The following is a 23,941-nucleotide window of genomic DNA, read 5'->3' as shown; positions in this document are numbered from 1 at the left end:
TCTACCAGACAGAACACTAGAGGCAGGATCCTGGAGTTTGTTGGAATTTACAATGTGTGGAGTCTTATTGAATCTGTCCGTGGCTGCATTCTCATGCTCCCTTGCAGGTGTGGTAGCATATACAGGAAATTCAGAAATCAGTGGTTAAAAAAAAAAAAAAAAGTTGTTAATGCTATGACTAGGTCTGTAAAGAAGCTCAGCACAGCTTTGAGGCACTCAGCAAGACCAGTTGTCCCAGAGACAGTACACTGGTAAAAGAGCCCTGAGCTTGGGGATTGGGATTTGAACCTCAGCCTTGTCACTTACAGGGTGGCTGTCCTGAGGCAAGCCTCATGTTAGCCCAAGTTTTCACATTTGTGAAATGGCAATTTAAATAGTGCCTGTTTGCAGGCTTGTGGGGTCATGTTAAATGAGATTCACTAATTTACTCACCAATTACTTATTGAATACCTGTAATGTACTATTTTAGACATTGAGATACAACGATAAGCAAAAGGGAAAAATCCCTGCTGTTATGGAATTTGTATTCTAGAAATATAATACACATAATGGCATTTAATGAACGTTTCATCAGATTCATCTGAGGATATCTAATGAACTTATGAAATAGATTTTTCCTGTATGTTTCCAAAGGTGTTTATGTTACAACAATAGGTAATTAGGGCCATTATAGAATCTCACCTCTGAATTGGTGTACCCTAGAGAAGTCTCATTTAGTAAAACATACATGTGTTCTTGCTTAGAAAGTCTCCTCCCCTTGAATTAGACTTCTGTCTTTTTTTTACCTCCATAAAGTGCTTGGTCTGAACAGCCCAGCAGTCAGCTGAGACTCAGGGGCTGCAGGCAGCATTCCGGCCAACTGGTTTCCATGTCTTCTCAGCCCTTGGTGTTTGCACTATCTGGGACTTAAGGTGATTTCAAGTGTTTGTATAATTTGTGGAAATAAGTCAAAGGGCTAGTATGGTCAATTAAAGTCCACAAGCCATATTTTAGTGAGTAATTTCAACCTTTCCTCTTCAAATCTTTGATCAACCACCCATCAAAGAACAAAATGGACAGATTTAAGGTTTCAGTGCTTTTTTTTTCTTTTTCAAATTGCCTTACCACTGGGGCTTTTTCTTTAAGCAACAAAATGCCCACCAGAATCCACGAAAGGAGAAACTGCTAACCTAGAGAGCAAACCTCCAGGGAACTGCACGCAGCCGTGTTTGCACACCACCTTCTAAGAGGTGTGTGTCCGTATCCACTATCGAGTTTCTAATGCGGTGCTTCGGATCTCTAATGACACATAGCCCATTCAGTTAAAAATGTAAACAGGAAATTGTTTTCTGGCCCTTGTGGCCCAGAAAAAAAAAATGGTCGTTTCTGCTGAGACATAAGTTTAAAACATTCCCATAAGAGTGGGAGCTGAGGCTGGTGCTAAGCTAGCCCTGTGTGGGAACAAGGCTGGTGATAGGATATGGAGCTCAGGTATATGGTTTCAGGCATTGTCCACCGATGGCCAGAGGTACCATGAACATGATTGGAGAAGTGCCTGTCACCTAGAAAGCAGTTTGTTCTGCTGGGCAAAGAGACATGTTTGTGCTTCGAGGAATTACAGAACAGGAATTCCTTGGAAGATGCAAAGGTCTGGTCTGGAGAAATGTGACTTGGCCTTGACCACATGTCCCTGGGTTTTAGTGTTCCTGTGTTCTGCTCCAATGCCCCATCATTTGGCCTCCCATGAACCTCCCATGAACCTCCCATGCTCCCATTGTGGTTTCCCTGTGTGTGCTGATGAGTTTTCTGGTTGTTCTGTCTTGCAGCCCCCCGAATCCAAGCCCAACTTCACCCCTCTCGCCATCTTGGCCCATGTTCTCGGCGCCATCCAGCCCTATGCCCACCTCATCCACGTCCAGCGACTCATCCCCCGTCAGGTCTGTTGCAGGGTTTGTTTGGTTTTCTGTTGCTGCCGTTGTTCTCTCATTGGCTTGGTCCTCTCTTCATGCAGTGTTCAGCCTCCTCGTCAACTTTGTTCCCTGCCATCCAAACCTGCACTTGCTTTTTGACAGGCCAGAAGAAGCGGTCCATGAAGACTCCAGGTAAAACCACGGATGATGACCAACCTGTTCCCGTTTATCCAAAGCTGGCCAGGGACAATGGGGGCCTCCTCTACTCTCCTGTGGTTCCATCCTAAGAGACCAAAGCCAGAAGGGACCACTTGCATGAACAGCATGACATGTTTCACACCCTTTCTAACCTTAACTCATGTTGAATTAATCTCTGATGCCTAGAGTTTGGGGAAAGGGCACCTCCTGAATAAGCTCCTCTTTTGATGGCTCTATGAATCATTTTGGCTCTCTGCTTTGGTATAAGATAAGTATAAGATAACATACAAGGGAACAGTGCTGAGGTGCATGCTGGCCTTCTCTCATTTTTATCAGGTAGCCTCAGACAACATTTATTTGTGGGGTTGGGCCACTGGCCATGAGCACTGACACCTCATCACTGAGACCAGATCCATGGGGCAAAAGATAATATAACAGAATAAAAGACAGACAGGAAGCAGTTTCTCTTTAAATTGCTCAGGGCTTATGCCTCCTTGCCCTCCAGTATACTCCAGGAACCATCTGGGCTCCCAGCCTTCTGTCTCTGTCATGAACCTGAGCACTCGCGGGAACAGGCACCTCCTCTTTTTGAGGGTGAGCGGCTTGACCTAATTCCTCTCCCCAAGGGCTGTGCTATAATTTCTCTTGCCTTGGTGACTTCCACACTTACATGCCACAATTATTTGCATTTGAGCTCTTTGTAGAAAAGAAGCTCTTCAAATACAGGAAAAGAATTGACAAAGATCATGCAGATCTCTCTGCTGTTAGTTCCCGAGGATGGGTATTTTTTGAATTTAGTCTCTGCTTTCAGATAAACAAAATATAGGGCTGAATTGTAAATATCATGAACATTCTAGCTTTGGCCATATTTTCTCATCCATCTTTTTCTCCCAAGGTTGGGTCCAGCAGGGAGGCTTAAATAATTTATAAAGCTGACTCTCAACTTTTTAAAAAGGAAAACCCCATGCTATTTATAGAGAACTACATACATTACTCTATCCCCCTCCAGCCATTTTCAATCTATCATTTCAGTCTATTCTCATGTGAGAATGAGACAAGACATGGCCTGAACCCTATTATAAAAAAGCAAAGTTAGGTACAGAGAGGTGCCTTGGACACAGTCACTTGACTAAATGGAGCCAATGCAGAATTCAGGAGTTTGGCCCTTCAGCCCAGCTCTCTTTTTTCCAAACACATGGGTAGCCTCAACTTCAAGTTTCGTGTAGCTGCCAACCCTAGAGCCTGGCCTGTCTAGGCGTGCACAGTTTTCTACTTAGACTTGTCCTGAATGATGGGAAAACTAGATATTTCAGCATATTCTTTTTTCCTCACCCTAATAAATAAGGTAAAAATTCAGATCCTAGAACTTCTGGACGCCTGGGAGATATTTACATCCCAGGCTACCAGAGATGGTATGGATTGTGCAGGTGAGATCACTCATTGCCTCATGAGGACCTTTTCTACATTAAAGTGACCAGAGACAGCTGCCTTCCAAAATGCTCACTTACTCTTCAGAGAGACTCGAGCATTAGGAGAATGTGGCTCTTTCGTTTTCATCAAAAGGGAGTAAATAAAATATTGCCCCCTTGGACAGAATGGGTGAAGGGCCTCAAATAATGGGATCATTCAGTTACAAAAAAAAAATAAAAAAGAAAAGAAATGTACTGTCTGCTTTACTGGTATTTACTTTTTTGTGTCCCTGAGCTGTGGGGCCCTGTTGCTTGTCAGATATCTCTACCTCTCCACTCCTTTTCCAAGGTTTTTTTTTTTTTTTGGGGGGGGGGCGGTGTTTCCTTTCACTCCTTTCCACCTCTCAAGCTATTTCCAGATTGGCTGTGGACAGTGGCAATAGGCTGCTCATCTGGTGTGTTTGGGGTCATGGTTACTCAGTAGTGCCCCCTTTGGTCATTGTTAGAATAGCACCATTTGGATGATGTTCTTCCACAGCCCTTCAGGAAGCTGCCATTTTGAAATAGGCAAGGCTGAGAAGGGCTTGGAATTGGCACTCACTGAGCTACATGTGTGTTCCAAAGTGAGCACAGATGAGGACACTGGAGGACAGAGAGCCCACCAGAGGAATGCAGAGGGCTACAATCCCCTAATTGCTATTGTAGTGTGTAGCCAAGAGGTGGGGGCATAAACCCATTAATCAGGTTCAGTGAGGCCTCCCCCATATCTACTTACAAGACATGAAGCTTCAGATTTCCTTCTCTGGGCAGAGCTTTAAAAAACAAACAAACAAACAAAATACTGAATTAATAGCCCCATAAACTTCTACATAATGTCTCCTCTAGAAATGGCCTCTTCACTCCTCTTCAAACCATTTTTAGAGCTTGTTGGTTCAAGCTGGGAACGAAGCCATAAGGGTGTGGAGGGGCATTCTCTTCACATTCCCCTTTTTTTCATTTACCCACCAGCCTCCTGAGGACCCGCCCCCCCCCCCAGTCCCATACCCATAACTTGCATTTGCACATGTGCCCCTGGAAATTGTGCCTTAATGATCAAGTCATTGCAACCTGCCAGCCTAGCTGACCCCACCTCCCAGCAATGCCTACAATAGAGTGGGTTGTCATTTCTGCAAGCTTGCAAGGGCATTTGAGGGAAACTCCTCTGAGTGCTTTCCTGGCCTCGTGCCATGCTCAGAAGGCAAAAATTAAAAGTAAACTAGCAGAAGGATCTAAACCTGTTCATGCCCTTGAAGGCCCAGTGGAGGGCTCAACAGTGCTGTGACGGGAGCAGCTGAAACCACCCCAGGCTGTCTTGTGTCCAGCGTTGAGGTGCACTGCCGACAGTAGGAACCAAAGATGCATGGCAAGGACTTATTTTTTTTTAATCAGAGCCAAAGCCTACAGACACAATCTTTCTGCCAAGAGGATCTGTTTTAATACGTGCCCTATGAAAAGCAAACTCCTCAAGGCTTTTGAGAGGGAGTTGTGGGATCCGGAACTTGTTGGGTTGACAGAATTTTAAAAAGATAAGACTTTCACCTGGATAGGATTGCCAGATTTAGCAAATAAGATAAAAATATGGCATACTTGGTTAAATTTGAATCATAGAAAAACAGCAAATATTTTTTAGTATATGTATGTCCCACATATACAAAAATATTCATTGTTTACCTGAAATTCAGATTTAACTAGGTGTCCTATATTTTTTCTGGCAACCCTACCCTCGGGGAACAAGAATTACTCCTTTCTAAAGCACCCCTTCTAGGATCGTAGCTCAGTGGGAGAGCACTTGCCTAGTGCACACAAAACCCTGGGTTCCACCCCCAGCACTGCAAAAATAGATAGATAGGTAGATAGATAGATAGATAGATAGATAGATAAAAAAAAATAATGAAGGCATCCCTTCTAGCATCCCTACCCCCCCCCACACACACACCCTTTTTTGTTCCTTTTGCACATCCTAAGGTGATAGAGGAGAAGCCTCAGAGGAAAGGACCCTCCCAAAGACTGTTTAGTCACCTCTTCTCTTGAGAGAGAAAAAAAGGGCCTTTCCTGTCCTTTGTTTTTATTTTTATTGTGCTATCTTCTTGTCTTTTCATTATTCAATACCTAAAACCTAATATTAGTGAAAAGTTACTCTTTTTAAATCATAACCTTAGGCACCTGAGACTATTCCCTGTTCTTTCCACCTGCCAAATACCCCAGCTGGTTTCCCTGGCTTACCCCTATTTTGTCCTATTACCTTTACTTAATGAGGTTAATAAATAACCTCTACAAAAATCCAGTCAGAGGGACCCTGCCTTCCCCATCCCCCTGAACTTTGCCCTGCTCTGCCCTGTCCTCAAGAGGCAGTAATCCTGCTTCCAAACCTGGTCTCTAAGACCTTGGCTCCTGTGGCCTGGATTCTCCTTCCACCTCTGATGCCATGACAAGCTCCACTTACCTGTTAGTATGGTTTTAGCAGTTTTCACAGCCAGCTGACTTCTTTTCCTCTCGGTTACCCACCCCCCTTAAAAAATAGGCTTTATTTTTCTGTCCCTGGAAAGTTGCACATGAATATTCAACCCCAGCTAGCCAACACACAGACTTGGCTTAGTTAAATCAAAGAATGTGCCCTTGTCCCAAACTTTATTCTTCAATGATAGTTAGACAGGAAGAGCTACTTTCCACTGGAAATTGGTGAATACTAAAGGCTCTCTCCTTTATTCCCAATGGCCCCACTTCATTTTCTCCCACTTTCCCAGTTTTTTCCCATCTGGCCATCATCTCTTAGCTATTAGAACACCAGAGAGAACAGCAGTAAACTGTTGTTGCCCTGGCAACAAATTCTGGATATCATTTATTCTGATGGCCCTACTGTACACAGACTTTTTAAGTGGTTTTTCCTTTCAGTTTTCATGGACCCAAGACTGGAAGGTCTAGACGTTTGGTCCTAGTTTAGGTTTCCATCCATCTATCACTCTCGTTTCACAGAGGAAAGTTGAACTTGGTAATGCCAAAAAAAAATAAAATAAAATAACAGTTCCAGAATGACCAAGACACCATGCCCCATCTGATTCTACCTGACCTTACCTGAGGCCAGACCCTTCCTCAGCTGAGTCTCACTCCGCCACCAGAAATCGTATACACTGCTCCTGGAGGCTCTCCATTAGTCAGTTATAGATAATTTTCTAATTCAGAAAACAACCTTGCTCTTTTTTTTTTTTCCTTCTTCTCTTTTTTCCTGCCTCTGAGCCTTTAAGAGCACCTCCTCAGATGACATAGAGGAAGAGAATCATTGGTGGCCAAGGAGGCAACTTTTGCCAGATTATCATTCTGATCCTTTAGAAGTCTATATAGATTGTTTGAAACTAGTTGGACAGCAAAGCCAAAATTGACAGAGGAGAATAGAATTTACAAACTATTCTCTAAAACACAGGTTAGTACATTATGACCTGTGGTAGGTCACATTGACCCCCTGCCTGTGTTTTGTCAATAAAGTATTATTGGAACACATCCACACTGATTCATTTAAATGTTATCTGTGGCTGCTTTCTTGTGGCAGTGCAGCATTGAATAGTTGCAACAGAGACCATAGGACCAAAAACCCTAAAAGATTTACTGCATGGCTCTTTGAAGAAAAAAATCTGCCAACCTCTGATCTGGTACTGTGGTTCTCGGTCTTGATTGCATGAGAATCACTGGGAGGGTGACACCCGCCAACTTTTTGTTTTTGTTTTTTGTTTTTAAAATTCTGATGGAGGTGTTTGAATCTGCAAGTCAGTAGAATCCAGACATCTGCAATTTTTAAATGCTCCCCAGGTGTTTCTGATGCACAGTGAGAGTGTTTGCCATCACTTACTGGAATGGGGACAAAAAAAATTCTCGTCCCCTCGCCCTTCTTGCTGCACCCCCCCCCAAATACACATTGGTGCACATGTGTGTTCATGCACACATATGTGTGACTGCTCACATATACCTTCTCCGTTGCCTGCCCACCCTGAGGGTTCCTGCTCTGGAATCCTGCCCCACCTGTAAGACCTAGCCTAGTGAAAATAAGGAACATCTGGGAGAAGTAATGTCAGCCCATGGCCAGGAGCCGAGACCTGGCTCTGCTGGAATTTCTCCTTCTTGACTCGCTGAGTATTTCAAGAGTGTCGGGAGTGTTTTCAGAGCAGCTTGAAAGTTCCTTCCTGACCCTCTCTCCCTCCCCACAAGGTACTCCTGCTCCAGAAATGGGGCCCAGCCTGTCCTTCCACGTTCAGCAACCATAACTCCCAGGTAAAGTTTTAACGTGGCACAAGGTGACCCCTCACAGAGTGTAGTTTCTTAGAGCTTGTGGCTTTACTCTGAATATTTCTCATTTTTCTACTGTGACCTTTGCAACTGTCCCACCTCATGTTTTGCCATCTGGCTGCCTTGTCAGGCTCTTCCCACAAGTGAGGACTAGGTGGCCTTCAGGGAAAGGGAAGAAGAAGAGAGAAAATATCTGGGGCTTTCTGAGGTTTGGGGAAAAAAATGTTAAATAAATTCTTGTCTTCACACAGCACACCGTTCCGGAAGGCAAAGGCCTTGTATGCCTGCAAAGCTGAACACGACTCGGAGCTCTCATTCATAGCAGGCACGGTCTTTGATAATGGTGAGTTTCTCAGCCCCTTGGAAAAATATGGGGGAAGCATCTGAATAACTGGCATTCCTACCTAGGGAAAATCTCAATAGAGTGGTTAAGACCAAACCAAAATAAGAGAATAGAAACAAGACTCTGAAGACATGATCAAGAATAGGCAAGTAATCAGCAATTCTTTGAGGTGTTATGAACATAAATGAGATTTTTGCCTGCAGAGGACTCAACCCAGTACCTGGCAGTAACTTCTAGAGTCTAGGTGGGGGTGCAGCTGGAAGCGGTGGTGCACATCTTTAATCCCAGCTACTCAGATGAGGCAGGAGGACTGCAAGTTCAAGGCCAGCATGGGCAACTTAGCCAGACCTTGTCTCAAAATATAATAAAAAGGACTCAGTGGTAGAATGTGCCTGAGTTTAATTCCCAGTACCAAAAAGAAAAAAAAAAATCTGAGGTTTGGACAGAGGGTAAGACACAGAGGCTGAAGAAAGCCAGGCACAGTGGCACACACCTGTAATCCCAGTAGCTAGGAAGGCCAAGGCAGGAAGATTGGGAATTCAAAGCCAGCCTCAGTAACAGCGAGGTGCAAAGCAACTCAGTGAGACTCTGACTCTAAATAAAATACAAAATAGTACTGGGGATATAGCTCAGTTGTTGAGTGCCCCTGAGTACTGGGTTCAATCCCCAGTACTCTCCCCTCCACCAAAAAATTTAAAAAATGCTGAAGAACAGAAATGGGCTGCAGTTAGTGCGAAGGTCAGGTGGAAGTTGAGACCACCTGCTCTGTGCCTTCTTCCTCTTGTGTTTATCTTCCCCAGCAGGCAAGACATACTCCCCAGATGGCAGGGCATGTGGTAAGCTCTGGGGCAGTAAGGCTCACTGGGTTCCTGTTTATCCTCTTCTTAACTTTTGGGAACATAAACTATCTCACAATTGTCACCGTGCAAGCTTCCAGCTGTCCTACTCCAGAATCCTGCTGTGAAAATGGATGCACAGCCCCCCCTCATAAAATGGGGATTTTGTATTTGGCTTTACCACCATTTTCTTGTGCCTTTTAATTTTGTTTTTCTCCCTAAAAAATAAATTTTAAGTGACAATTGATGTCATAATTTGCCATAAAGACTTATCATTTACCAAGAGAAAAATCTGGATTCTATTGAAAAAGCCCATGTTCCTATGACAGCTCAGTTGTCCCCAGGTGAAGCTCTCCTTTAGGGTTCGCCTTCCTGGATCTCTGGGCAAAGGCATCTGTTCTTTTTCCCTCAAAGAAAGAAGCAAAGGCAGCTGCCTGGTTTCAGAAATTGGATGTTTTTCTTTGGCTGCCTCCCTGGCCTCAGGTAGGGCAGGGGTAAAGGTTTAGGAATAGATATTTTTGTTACCCAACACATTCATCTTCACAAGTGGCCCACATTGGTCCAGATCCCACCTCCTCCCACCTGACTGAGAGCCAGCAATACAGGGCAGCCAAGGTGACCATGTAGCCTTGGAAAACCTGAACTCTAAAGCCCAGCAGTACTACAGGTCCCAGCTTGACCACTTTCTCTTGTGTGACCTCAAGCAGTGACTTAACCTCTCTATGCCCCAGTTTTCTTCTGCAATAGAAAGATGGCACTGCCTACCTTATAGAGCACTGAGAGAGGAAATTGAGGTAATGCACATCATATGTTTAAAATGGTGCTTGTATTAGTCAGCTGCCCATTGCTATGACAAAATACCTGAGGAAAAACAACTTAAAGGGGGAAAGATAAATTTTGGCTCATGGTTTGAGGTTCCATTGTTGTAAACCTGTGGTGAAGTAGAATATCATGGTGGAAGGGTTATGGTAGGGCAAAGTTGCTCACCTCATGGCAGCCAGGAAACAGAAAGAGAGAGTGATAGAGGTGGGGGGAAGAAGCAGAGACAAAATAAACCTCCCCCCCCCGACACACACACACATACCAACTTCCTCCAAGTAGGACCCACCTAATGTTTCCATCACCTTCTAATATACCATCAACTGTGGACCAAGACTTTAACATATGGCTTTTGGGAGACACTTAAGATTCAAACCATAATAGAGCTTAACACATATTAAGCATTTAATATCTTATCATTGAGATCATCATCATCATCATCATCATCATTCTCTCTGTTTCACAAAAAGGCCCTATCTTTTCATAGATCCCAAGGACTGTCTCCTTTTTAGCCAGTATGGCCCAAGCCTGGCTTTTGGCTGGGCAGTAGGTGCTTCACCTCAACTCTATGGGTCCTGGCTATACCTGGAAGGGCCTTACATTCCAAGCTGGAGCAAAGATGAGTTCCTGGGGACCAACCCTTGACTTCATCAAAGGGCTACCACCTGTGTGCTCACCCCATGTATCTGCTTAGTGGGGATGTTAATCAATCTTGGATAGACAGAATAGAAAGCAATACAGACTTGGGGGAGAGGGTGATTCCCAGGTCACACTCAACCCTGGGCCACCTGGGCCAGCAGAAGCAGGATTAAGCCCAGAACTTCATGTGGCCTGATTGGCCTGCTGAGCCTGTGTTTCCCTTTATGCTTCTCAGACCTCAAAGCACTATCCTTAAACCATTGTTAACTTTCACTTGGGTACTTTACAAATCAGAGTGCAAAAACCAGCCCAGACACCTCTGCTGCCAGCAGCTGGTGCGCTCAGGTCCCAGCCGACTGGCAAGTCACAGTGGGTCTGCTGAAAGCAATCCCTGAGCATGTCATCCATGAGAACCCCCCTAATAGACCCAGCTGTAACATGACCATTTCTGCAATGAACCAGAATGGGCTGCATTGCTCAGATTTCTGTCCCCTGCTGTTGGCAGGGGAGGGGCTTCTGCTCAAAGGTAAGCAAGGTGTGAGAGAGCCCCAAATTTGTAAGCGAACCAGGAATTGAATTTCCATCCTCCAGGTCCCAGTTCCCTGCTCATGTGTGCAAGGGACCATCTTATTCCTATCAGCTATTCACCCCAAGCACACAGAGGACCAAAATATGCTTGCATGTGTTAAATTGTCACTCCTTTGATCAAGTGAAGTTTTTTTGTTGTTGTTGTTGTTTTTGGTACCAGGGATTGAACCCAGGGACTCTTAACCACTGAGTCACATCCCCAGCCTTTTTTGTATTTTATTTAGAGACAGGGTCTCACTGCGTTGCTTAGGGCCTCAGCTGCTGAGATTACAGGCGTATGCCACCATGCCTGGCTTCTTTTTCCATTATTAAAATACCTTTATTGAGATATCCATATACCATTGTGGATTTACCCATTTAAAATCTACTTTTCAGTGGTTTTTAGTGTATTCAGAGTTGTACACCCATCATCTAATTCCAGGATATTTTCATCACCCTCCCTCAGGAAATATCCACACCCCCTACCAATCATGCCACATTTACCCCAGCCCTCCTCCAGCCAGCCCAAGGGAGCCACTGATCTACTTTCTGCCCCAATAGATTTGGCTGCTCTGGATATTTCATACACATAGAATTTCACAGTATAACTGGCTCTTTTTACATTGTATAATGTCTTCAAGGTTGATCCATGAAGCCTATGTCAGAACTTCATTCCTTTTGTGGCTGAATAATGTTCCCCTGTTCGGATCTATACCACATTTTATTTAAACATTTATCAGTGGATGGACATGTCATTTGTTCCCACTTTGGGCTGTTATTAGTAATACTGATGTCCACATTCAGCTATAAGTTTCTTTGAAGACGTATGTTTCCACTGGTCTTGGGGATACACCAAACAGTGGGATTCCTGGGTCACATACTAACTCTTTTTAACTAAGGAAGTGCCAAATTGTTTTACAAGGAGCTTGTATCATTTTATATTCCTTCCTCCTTTCCTGTGAAGTGTCCTTCTGAAGAAGTTTAAATAGTTAACCAAAAAATAAGATACTCATGTGATTTTTAACTGCCAATTCCATTTCTTCCCAGCAGGGTGCTCTACACCCACCCTAGACTTGGTAATCATCATAAATCTCATGGTGGTAAATGAGAGCAGGAGAGAGGTTGGGTTGAAGGGGTCCGGGGCCTTACCCAAGCCTTTCTGTGATCTCCAGGAGTCATGGCAGAGTTCACTGACCCTAGTTTGTTTTTAACCAGCAATGCCAGTGACCTTTCCAATTCCCTAAAGAACAGTGCCAAATTAAACCTGAAAGAAAACACCTCTTGGTATTAACTGAGCTGCAGTCAAAGATGGAACTGACAAAATGTTAATCCACTTTTTAGATTGGTTTGGCTGATAATATTTTATTAGGTCCTATTTTTATTAGATTCCTTCACCTCTATATGAAAAATCAGGCATTACAGGAGAAAAGAAAACTATTGATGGGTTCAACAGAGGGGTCTTTTTCCCTTTCTGCCTCTCATAGGTTTACTGCTGGAGGTATTAGGTAAGGGCTGTTTAACTTGGATGCTCTGTAGCTGTCAAATGAAATCATCACACCAATCAGAAGAGAGTTTCCTAATGACAGGTTCAGAAGGCACGTGGGCTCCTCTGTGCTGTGTGTATGTTGTACCTCTTGTATTTTTATTTTCAGGAATAAAGAGGAGGAGGAGGAGGGGGAGGGGGAGGGGGAGGAGGGAGGAGGGAGGGGCACACGGAGGCAAAAGGCTGTTGTTTCATAAGGGTTGATCTCAGCCTTGGACTCCAGGCCCGTGCCCTGACTCAAGCAGCTGCTTTGTCAGCTCTTGGACTTTGGTCAGTGGGGGGATGGACATGCAGTACTCGGAAATAACTCCAGTGTCAGCCTTTGCCAGTCTACTAGGAAACTGTGCACTTCACCAGGAGCACCTCACACAGTAACTGGAAAGAGAAATACCTCGTGTTCTCAAGAACATTAGTCATCTGGAAGCAGTGTGATCAGCAATACCTGGAAAATTCACATGGCAGTCACTAAAATTGGGTTCTTGGGATACTTTCATCAGGATCTGAGATGAGCTAGAGCCCTTGGTGGCAGTGCACAGGGTACAGCACTGGTGCTGGGCAGGGTTATCCCAGGTGCTGCATGCTGATGGAGCGCATCCTCACCAGGGAGCCTCCAAGCTGCCCAGGAAGTGGGGTTCTGGGAGGGCTGCAGGTGGGGTGCTCTTTCAGCCTCCCTCACTGTCTTCACTGTGACACCCAAGGCTGGGTCACCTCCACTTCTCACTTGGGCATGTCCACCAGCCACCTAACAGGTCTGGTCACTTTCATTCTTTCCCCTGCAAAGCATTCTCTATGAAGCAGCCTGTGGTCTTTGAAACATGGAATTCACATCATGTTATTCCCCGCATATAGTACCCCAGCAGCCTCCCCCTACTCTGGGAATTATTTATGAGGCCCTCTGTGGCCCAGCTCCTGCCCTTCTGACCTCCTCTCTCCCTCACTTGATATGCTGCAGCCTCACAGGTCACCTTTATGTTTTGAAATAGGGTTGGCAAACCCTATTTCCCCTGCCAGTCAAATCCAGCCCTCCACCTGTTTTTAGAAATAAAACTTTATTGAAACACAGCCATCCATGTTTTTTTTTTAATTGACATCTATCTGTGGCACTACAGTGGCCGAGTTGCCAGAGATGTATTTATTATAAGGCTCTTTATGAAAAATATGCAGACCGCTGTTCTCAACTGACCCCAAACTCTTGCACAGCTGAGGACCTTGGTACTTGCATTACCACCTCCTAGCTGATTTCTTTTGGATCATTCAGGTTTTAGCCTTTTGAGCTCCTCTCTCCCTACCCAGATTCCTTTCCCAGTCTCTCTCTCCTCTTAGCACTACCTGAAATGATATGCTTGTTTATTGATTGATTATCCCTCCCTGGGAGCAGACTCTTGTCTGCTTGTTCTGTATGCTACCAACAAGAACAGTGTCTGGCACACATTAGTTGCTCAATTGTTAAATGAATAAATGTATTTCAACCATACAGAGGTCCATATCTCTTCCAGTTAAGGTTTCTTCCCCCAGGGACATTAGTGATCTTAGTCACACACTTGCCCCCAGTCCACAGTGAGCTAAGGAAGGGAGGGAACTTGAGTGTAGGTGCAGGGGGATACAACTTGAGTTATAGGGCATAGCCAAGGACATGGCTGAGGGAGAGTGGGAGGCAAGAAGCACACCCATTTCAGCAGCACCTTATATTTATTATATGCTTGGTGAGCTGGAGAGCCGCCCAGGCAGCCTGCATCAACACCTCTAGTGTTTCTATGGCACATTGAACACTGGTGCAATTCAGAGTGCTGGGCATCAATCAGAGCAGTTCAGCCCACCAAGCTCTCACTGAACATCTTCAACATTCAGAGCACTGAGCTAGGCCAAAGCAGTAGAGGTTAGGACCATAGGCTCTCAGGTCAGGTGTCCTGGGCTCTGATATGCTTCCATCATATAGATATATTGTCCAAAGTATCTTGTCCAAAATTACACAGATACCAGCTGTGTAATTTTGGACAAGATACTTAACCTTTCTGAGCCTCAGTTTCTCATTGGTAAAATGAGGATCCTAGCAGAACCATCTCCACAGTCACTCTGAAGATGAAAGCAGGTGATGTGGAAGCACTTATCAGCAAAGGGTCTACCGCTACACATGTCTACACATGTGTTGTCATTCGGATCTTTAAGGAGCACATTCCCTGGTTGAATAGAGGCGGGATATAGGATAAAGGGCTTGGTCTCTGAAATCAGACAATTTGTGTTCAAATTCTGTTTCTACCGTTAAGACCATGTATAAATTAATTCACCTGCCTGGGCCTTATTTTCTCATCCATAAAGTAGGGATGAAGATAATAATACAAATGAGGACAGTGAAGGTCAGATAATCAATATATCTATAATTTTGAGCACACAACTGCTTGATAGTGAGCATTTCTAAATGTTCCACCAAGCAGGGGGAAGTATTGAAGTTGTCACGCCAGGGAGTGCTAATGCACTAAAAAACTATGTAGAGAATCAAAGCTTCACATTGGAGCAGTTTATTAATAGGATCCCCAAAACACTACATGGGATGTCCCATGAGTCTTCTAGGAGTCAGGAGGAGGGAGCGAGCAGGCGGAAGTGATTGCATGATTCTAATGAAGCTGGGGCTTCAGCTAAGTCTTAAAGTATTGACAGAAAACTGAAGACGTCTGGAAGAAGGGACATCTGGGGCTGCCTCCCTCCTCCATCAGTTAATAAAAACTTGCAATTTAATTTTTATTTCCATCTTTATTACATAGGCATTTTGCACAGAAAAGTCAAAGCTCTTCTGTGTACCAATTAAAATACAGATTCCTAGGCTCCAAGAATTTAGAGATTCTTCTTTAATTCATTTGGTGGGGCCCAAGAATCTGGTGAGCATGCATGTGATGATGATTCACATGATTGGCCACTACTGTCTCATAAACCCTTACTTGAAGACCCTGTGCATCAGCAGACTGACCCAAGGCCTGCTGCATCCCCTGCCATGCCATATGACATATGTCTTGGCCTCCAGTTTGAAGGGCCTCCGTTGTCCCCTCTGATTTTTCCCTTAATCTGCAAAATATGTCTCTGGTGTTTGCAGATGTTACTACATCAGTACCTATGCTGTTTGAACAGCTGGCCAGGAAGGGCGGCATGTCTACAGGAGGTGAACTTGTGTGCCCAGTGTATTAACAGCTCGGCCAGGAGCTATGCCGTGAAGCTGGGCGGGGGGGTCGTTTGGTTGTTTTTTATTTTGTTCAGTTGGTTTATTTTTTTCTTTCTAGGCCTTTCATTTTGGGGAATGGGTTTGACTTGTTCATTTTGATTCTCAACCTCTGAGGTTTCCTGATGCCTTAGTGGCCCTCACCCAGGTTTTACTAGGGTGTCTAGTCAGCTAGTCCACATGACCAGACAAGTGATGCATGGTCCTCCCCAACTAACCTTACCAAGCATTTATGATGTGCCTGGCCCTGGGCAGTGCTTCACCCTTATTGTCTCCTCTAATTGACACAAGAAGGGGAAAGATGTCATTGTCACCACTTCATAGGTACAGAACTGGAAGTGATATTGGCAGCTTCAGCTGGGCAGGTGGGCTGAGGACAGGGGTATCTGGGTGCTGTTCAGGGGTGGCCTGAGACCTTGGTGACTAGAAAGGCCAGATGGCTTTTAAGTTGTGTGTGTTCTTGTGTAGCACTTCTCTCCAGACTCTTCCTTGTGTGGGTTGCCATGGATGTAAAGTATCCTTGCTTACTTCAGCTTTATTCTTAAAACCTAGTGAGGGGCTAGGGTTGTGGCTCACAGGTAGAGCGCTTGCCTCGCAATGTGAGGCACTAGGTTTGATCCGTAGCACCACGAAAAAATAAACAAACAAAGTTATTGTGTCCATCTACAACTAAAAAAAAAAATTTAAAAATTAACCTAGGGCAAGAAACTGAGCAGGATTTTGGAGGCCAAGGAATAGACGTGTGACCTGTGCTTTCCTAAGGAAGCATGTGAAGCAATGCATTTGACATTGATCTTCTCTAAGCCTCAGGGCCTGTCCTTTGCTCCCTCCCCATTTGCTTCCTTTGGTTTCTGTTTTTGCTTCTTTCCCTACAAACCGAAAGTAGAATTATATAGTAGTGTTGGGGCGGAAATGCTTTTCTAAAACAAGCTCAGGAAGTTACTTAATTAGCCCAGGAAGGGAACAGGGGAAATTCATTTTTTTCCAAACAATCTCATGTAATTGGAGTTTTCCTAATACATTAAGAGTAAATGTCCTGCCACACCCCAGAGATCTGCATGTCTCCCTTCACAAATGCGGACACCTCCCACCTCCTGGTCCCACAGCTCCTTCTTTCTTCCTTCCTGCTATTGACTACTTTGCAGACTCAGCTGGATTTTTCTATCATCTTTGTAATATCACAGTGGTTTCCATGGAGATGAATTATGATGTCACAAAAATGGATCTGTGTTCTTTGGATACTGAAAAAATCAAAGGATCAGTAAACTTGGGAAGTGGCAGTAGAAGGAAGAAGAGGACAGCTTTCAGACTTGTTTATAGGAAGGGGGAAATTTCTAGAGTTACAGAGGAAAGAAAAGTAAGGATGTGGGAGGGACAGCTCACTCAAAGGCTGCAAAATGAAAAAAAAAGAATTTGCAAGGAAATTAGAAGCAGAGGGTAGGATTTGAAGGAAAATAAAATACATGATTAAAAGCTAGACGTCATTAAAGACTAGTTCTTAGCAGTCCTTATGAGCACTCTACTTGGTGATACTGAGTAGCTAGGTGGGTACATGGATGGATGGATACATACATGGATGGAGCACCCAACTGTTAACCTCTAACCTAAAAAAATACAAATCTGTCACTTAAGTTGGAACAAGATCTTCACAAAGCCCTTCAAACCCCTAAAATTGCATGCAAAAAATTTTAATGCCTATGTCCGTTTCCTTTTTGTTGTGGAAAAAAAGTTCAGAACAGCCTTCAGCAGAAGGCTGATATCCCACGAAAGGTTAAGAACCTCTGGTTTAAACGAGCCCCAGAATTATGTAATCTAACAAGTGGTTGCACTTATTCCCCAAACTTCTTGACACACACACACAACACACATCCAGCATTTGCGCTATGTATAATGTCATTTCTTCTCACCCTCTCTCCCCTTCCCATACAGTCCATCCATCTCAGGAGCCTGGCTGGTTGGAGGGGACTCTGAATGGAAAGACTGGCCTCATCCCTGAGAACTACGTGGAATTTCTCTAACCATGGGCCCCAGCAGAACTGCTGAGCTTTACATGGTATCCATGACAACCGCTGATTCCAGTGTTGTAGGCCAGTTCTCATTTTGCCACTGAGAAAAGCAGGAAGACTAACTCCAGTGCTACCTGTCGACATGAATGTTTCTGGGAACTCTTGTCACCCATCTCCACAATCATCTCAGCTAACGAGAGGCAATACTGGAAGAAACAGAAGGCAATCAACAGAGGAGGCCATTTGATTTTGATAAGAGAAAGGCTTGCAAAGCTATTTTTTCATGAGTGCCCTAAACAGGGAGCACTGATTTTGTTTCAACAGTCATTCAAACCCCCAACCTTTAAAGGAGGAAGTAAGATATATACAATCCCCAAGGGCACACAGCATAGCTAAGTTTGACAGAGAAAAAAAAAAAATACTGGCACCAAGGTCCAGGCTGGGTCCCTTGCTTTTGTTTACAACAGTTGCTCTTTCTGTCCTGCCTCTAATTCTGAAAACCCACAGTGCTGCAGACAGCTGGGTCTGTCTGTTTGCATGCAGGATGGAGAGGGGTGACAGCTCTGTTTATATAACATCCAATCTCTCACCATCTCCAAAGCAGCCGTTGGCCCATCATCAGCAAAATTCAGTCCATTCCTCTTATGCAAAGGAGCATGCACACTCCCTCCTGAGCTGGAAACTTCTCTGCCATTGAGGGCTGCCATCACCTAGTAACCATGGCAACCCAACCTACTCTAAAACCAAACCAAATAAATAAATAAATAACACACACCTCTTTGCATGACACAATCCCCCTTCCCCATTTTGGGTTTTTGAATGGTCTTCCAATCACCTGGAGCAGAGGATCAAGGAATTAGGGTCATCTACTTGGGGAAGACAGGATAGCAGCTAGGAACTGTTGCCTCTCTAATGAATTTCAGTGGTATCAGGATATATTTGGAGAAAACTCCTCTAGCAATGTCTTGAGATTATAAATAGGCTTAATATTTCTGTTCTTCATAGAACTGGTATTTGCTTTCTAGAGGGTAAGATGCCTCCTTTCCAGTGGGTGACCATCTGACTGGTTCAGTTGTGTCCCCCCATTCACTTGGTCCCTCTTAGTCACTAGTCCCTGCCCTTGGGGATTCCCACCTCTGGCTCTGTTGCAGTGTTTTGGGCTGCTGAGCACTGGTGCCCTGTGGTTTTCAGGGATGCTTCCCAGGCTGACTCTATGGTCTATAGGATAAAAGGACATCTACTACATTCACTGCCACCCAGAAAAAGGGAATCATTTCTCAAGCTTTCAAGGAATGAGATAAATATCATAGGCCATTGGAATTCAGGAAGACACCAGAGTTGGGGGCATGGATGATGGAATGGATACCTTCTAAGAAAGGGAATTTCCTACTCAAAGGGCTGGGTCTTGTGGAAGATTGTCTTGGATGGGGAAGTTCCACCCGGACATTTCAAATTCACTTGACCTCCAAAGAACAGAGTCACCATATCTTCCATGTGTGAATCTTCTTATAAGAAGGACAACTATAAACTGTCAATCTCCCCAGGAGTCCCTTGGAAGGCAGCATTGCTCCAGAGTGTCCTGTTTCTGGAATTCCGTTAGGGACCTCTAATGAAGAAAAGAAAAACTTGAATTGTGTTGAATTACTGTATCTTTTTCTTTCTTTTTTTTTTTAAGATAAACTTGTAAATAGAGTGATTTGAAACACTATATGGCAAAGTTTTATATTTGATATTCTTTAAGCTAGTTGCTTCACATTTAGGCTGTGATTGCTGAATAAGTGTGTTTCAGAGTGAGAGAAAGGAGGCAAGGTGGAAGAGTCAAGGTCATTGTGCCCTCTGGCCTGGCAGCAGAAGATATGCCCATGTGCCTGCTTTCTGCCGGCTCCTGTTGATGGGTGCAGCAGATCGAAGTGGTTTGGTCTTCTCTATTTTACATGTGTTTTTGAGCATTCTGGGATTTGGAGATAGAAAGAGCATCTTCAGGCAATGAGATTTTTCCAAAAATGCCCACTTAGCAGTAAGCTAAAGCTCAGGATTCAAATAAGTGGGTCCAGGGATGAAGTTTTTTATTTGGGTGGGGGGGGTTGTTTTGTTTTGTTTTCATTTTGATTTGTCTTGTTTTTCATTCTCAGGTGTATCTCTTGGTGTACTCCAAGGTGTTAAGAGAGAAGGAGATGGGACACTTGGTTTACCCCTTACTTCTCTCTGCATCTTCTAAGGCTTTATCCATCGGGACACTCCACTTTGTAAATTGAGTCTATAAGTTAAAACAAAAGAGCCAGCTGCTCTGGATCTTTAGTTCCTGATGTGCTGCTGCTTTCGCTTTTCTCCTGCTCTATTTTACCTCTAGATTCCCTGCAACCCCCAAATAAGAAAAAGACCCCAAGAGGGATGTATATTGTGTCATTACAATTTTCAAGATGGCTTTGAAGCTAGCGGAGTTTGTGATTCACTATTCAGTTTATCAGCTCCAGGATTATACAGCTGATATCTAGGAACTCACCCAGAAGCAAGTGAGACATAACACTTGAATCAAAGAAGAATTAAGCATGTACAAGACCCAGACAGAACTCAAGAAAGCTATTGTTGAAACCCAAAGAGAAAAGGAATATACTAATGTGTGCCCAGCCTGTTCCCTATGGGCTTGGGAACAAGGTGGGAGATGAGGGGCATGCACACTTATTTACATATCATTGTACTTTCCAGATTTAAAGAGCCCAGGATAATGCTTTTGATGCATTTGATGTTTTAATTTGTCACCTGACCCATAGTACTTGGAGTTTAATGTAAAGGAACAGAAGTAATATGGTAGAGCACACTATATAGCCACTTGGCCCCAGCTTGAGTACTTGGAAGTGTGTCCTTCCCCCCTGAGATGGCCCTGTGTTGAAGCTTCTACCAACAGAATCTTTTAGGTAGACACTTCCCAGCTTCCCTGAAGCCATTCTGGGCCTGTGACAGCTGTTCTGTTTAGCCAGGCTTCTCTCCCTATCAGCTGAAGAACTGGAGAAACTGTCCAGAATATGAACCGACCAGTAGGAAGGAACTTGAAGATTAAAAATGAATTTTAAACTGGGTGCTGTGGCATATTCCTGTAATCCCAGTGGCTTGGGAGGCTGAGGCAGAAGGATCTCAAGTTTAAAGGCCAGCCTCAGCAACTTAGTGAGGCCCTAAGCAACTTAATGAGACTCTGACTCAAAATTAAAAACAAAACAAAACATAAAAAGGGTTAGGGAAGTGGCTCAGTGCTTACATGCCCCTGGGTTCAACCCCTGGAACAAACAAACAAAACAAAAAAAAATGAATTTTACTCTCTCCATTATCCAGGCCTCCCATCCCTAATTCTTTCTGCTTGAACAGGGAACTCTAAGGCAGATTAGAGAAATGAATTGGTATCAGAGTAGAAGATCATCCATGAGGATCCCAAAGCTCTCCTAGGAGCCTTGAGTTTCCTTTATATGACTCATAGCCTGAATCTTTGGGGGTTATCAAGCTCCGCCTTTCACTCCTCCTTCAGGCACTCCCAGAAGCCCACAGTTAAACAATTCCATGCCAGGAGAGGATAACTTGCATCACATCCCTGCCCCCAGGCAAAATCCTGACTTTCACAAGACTAATGAAATTCTCTGCAGTTTTTCAAAATAAACATGCCATACCTCAGAGGAAAGTCTTTCTGTCAACTGAGTTTGCCCCCCAAAATGGTAATCCCTGTCACACTAAAAGCTCTATCTTGACTACAGAGGCTCCAAAAACATTCCTCATTGATGGCTGGCAAACAGAAGGTACGCTGCAGGTAGCCAGGTTGTCCGTTCATGACCATTATTGGTACATTTTGTCCTCTGACTTCTGTTTCCAAAAGCAAGATTGGATCAGAGTTTTATATAATGGGACACCCGGCTGCACCAACGGCCACCATGATACCCATTGTTTGCTTTGCTATTGAATGTTTTACGAGCAACCATGTTCCCCAAATAGGTAGCCAGCACTGAAGGAACCAAAGCTTCTTAGCTGCCTGGCTTTCAAAGGAATGTCCTAGGTGTCTGTCTAGGGAGTTATCTATCATCTCTGGCAAAGTTGACAATAATCAATTATGGTGACAGTCCTGCCCTACATCTCTTTAAAGTCAGCCAGGTGCCCTCTCACACACCCTGTGCTGGTGTTTAAAAAATGTCTCTTATGCTCAAATGTGTTTGGCAGTCACGCTGATCTTCTGGGTGCTGAACCACTTCTCCGTAATTGTAGCATCAAAATGACAACAGTGCAGAGCATGGAACCTTGCACAATCCTGCAGCATGCCTGAGATACTCCAGCAAGTAATAATTAGCTTTCTTCCTTTTGCCGCCTACAGTACTTGTCTAACTGAAGAGCTTCCCAAAGCAGACAGAGAGGCCACATAGAGAATCCCGATGTGATTCAGAGCCAGCCCTTGCTGAAATGTAGTCTCTCACGGATGCACCTCTGTTCCCGAGAGAAAAAGTATTGGATGTAGGGAGTGTGGCGAACCATTCTGAGAAACTCTGGATTATTTTAGAGGGATAAAATATTGTTTTTAATGGGGAGGAAAAACAACTACAGAAAAATTTCACAATTAATATTTTTACAAAATCTTGGTGGGACATTATAATGTGAAAATGTCTTTCAATGTGGAATGGTTTAGAGAGCAAAGACAGCTCAGTCCTAGACCCATGGAAGGAGAACAGTTAGCCATTGTGTCCAACTTCACAGTAGCATAGTCAGTGAGAATCAGAGTATTGATAACCAAAATGTCCGAGTTCCTGGAACAGCCCTCTTGAGGCTATGACAGTCTCTGTCATTATATACCATTCATTTGTACAAAGTTGTCCAAGTGAACACTTATAAGCAGCTTTCTTGGTTATTCAGATGCCAGGATCAACCTTATATCTGTGAAAAGATATATCTGATGATTCTAAGGTGTAAATGTATGTGCGTGTGTGTGTGTGTGTAGTATATATCTACACATGTAAAGATACAGACTCATACAAAGATCCACATGAGGAGGCTGTTGATTGCCTAGCAAAAGATCAAAGATGTAAATTAAGTGCCATTTAAAATCTGTGTTCATATTTATCAGGTAGTGTTATCTGCAGCTATGTTCCTTCTTAACTTATTAAAAGTCATGTTGAAAAAAGATCAGTTCCATAGACGCTTAGTAGCTAATGCTAGGCTAGTGTTCAAAAACACTCTAAAAGACAGTGTGTCCATATTTTGGGAAAGAAACTATTTGCATGTTTAATTCATAATTTAGATTACCTCTGAGTATACTGTAAAATGCTGTGTGATATAATATCAATAAAGTACTTATAAAATGGCACTTTAATGTTTTCTTTAAAAAAAAAGAATGCACTGTTTTAAACTTCAGTATTGAATATTGACTAGTGCATAGAATCAGTTTCCATAATTAAAAAGTAATCTGTGACTAGGATAGAACTTTTCCCCTATTATTAGAAAAACATTTTACTGTGTTCAGGCTTTTTAAAAATGTGCTTTGGTGTCATACGTGTATCTATAAAAAACACACAATTTCGGTCAAGCAGCCTCTAAAACTCGGCTTTCTTATATTTGCTTGGTTATGTGACAATCCCTATGAAATGAGTGGAAGTATGACTTTTGAATTAAATGACTTTTCCATTTGGTGGTATGTCTGTTTCTTGAGTTTCTGATAGCTTTGGCTCAAAGTATTTTAATATTTCTTCAAATGAACATGTAGACCGTGATCAAAGATCCCAAATCGAGGCTCCTGCAGTTATTTTTGTGTGTGTTTGTTTTTACAGTGCTGGGGATTGAACCCAGGGCCTCACACATGGCCTGCAAGTGTTCTACCACTGAGCCACACATCCCCAAGCCTCCTGCAGTTATTGGTGACAACCAGAGGACTGATTTTTTTTAATGAACTCTGAGGAGCTTTATTTCCATTTAGGAAGAGGTCAGATGCTAGTGCACTTTGAAGATGGGCTAATCAGGCAATTTACACAATGAAGCCCCCAAAATTTATGTCCCACATTACATTTCTGACTTTGTCTCCCAGGGGCACATTGTTTTATTTTTTCTAAATTCACTGTTCTGATCAACTGCTCTTCTCCTGAACTTCATGAACACAGTATGGAATAGGCAAAAAGCCCCAACACAAGCAGGCCAGCCCATGTTCCTGA

At 43.7% G+C, this 23,941-nt stretch overlaps 1 protein-coding gene across 4 annotated transcripts in view; it reads left to right on the top strand.

Annotated features, from left to right (window-relative positions):
- Nucleotides 1–23,424, top strand: part of Arhgap26 (Rho GTPase activating protein 26) — a 421,874-nt gene extending 398,450 nt beyond the window's left edge. For 2 of the 4 annotated variants that reach the window (XM_027927796.2, XM_071612272.1), the window contains exons 21-23: nt 1,806–1,916; nt 8,062–8,153; nt 17,695–23,424. In XM_027927796.2, the coding sequence (XP_027783597.1) occupies nt 1,806–1,916; nt 8,062–8,153; nt 17,695–17,783 (292 nt within the window). In that variant the 3' untranslated portion in view covers nt 17,784–23,424. Of the gene's footprint in view, nt 1–1,805; nt 2,082–8,061; nt 8,154–17,694 lie in introns of all 4 variants that reach the window. The other 2 variants (XM_027927794.2, XM_071612274.1) reach the window with 2 other exon arrangements.
- Nucleotides 23,425–23,941: the final 517 nt, after the last annotated feature.

The sequence above is a fragment of the Marmota flaviventris genome, chromosome 5 (assembly GCF_047511675.1).
Source record: "Marmota flaviventris isolate mMarFla1 chromosome 5, mMarFla1.hap1, whole genome shotgun sequence".
Taxonomy (NCBI): Eukaryota; Metazoa; Chordata; class Mammalia; order Rodentia; family Sciuridae; genus Marmota; species Marmota flaviventris.
The sequence above is the reverse complement of the archived record's forward strand: the minus strand, read 5'-3'. Positions and strand labels throughout refer to the sequence as shown.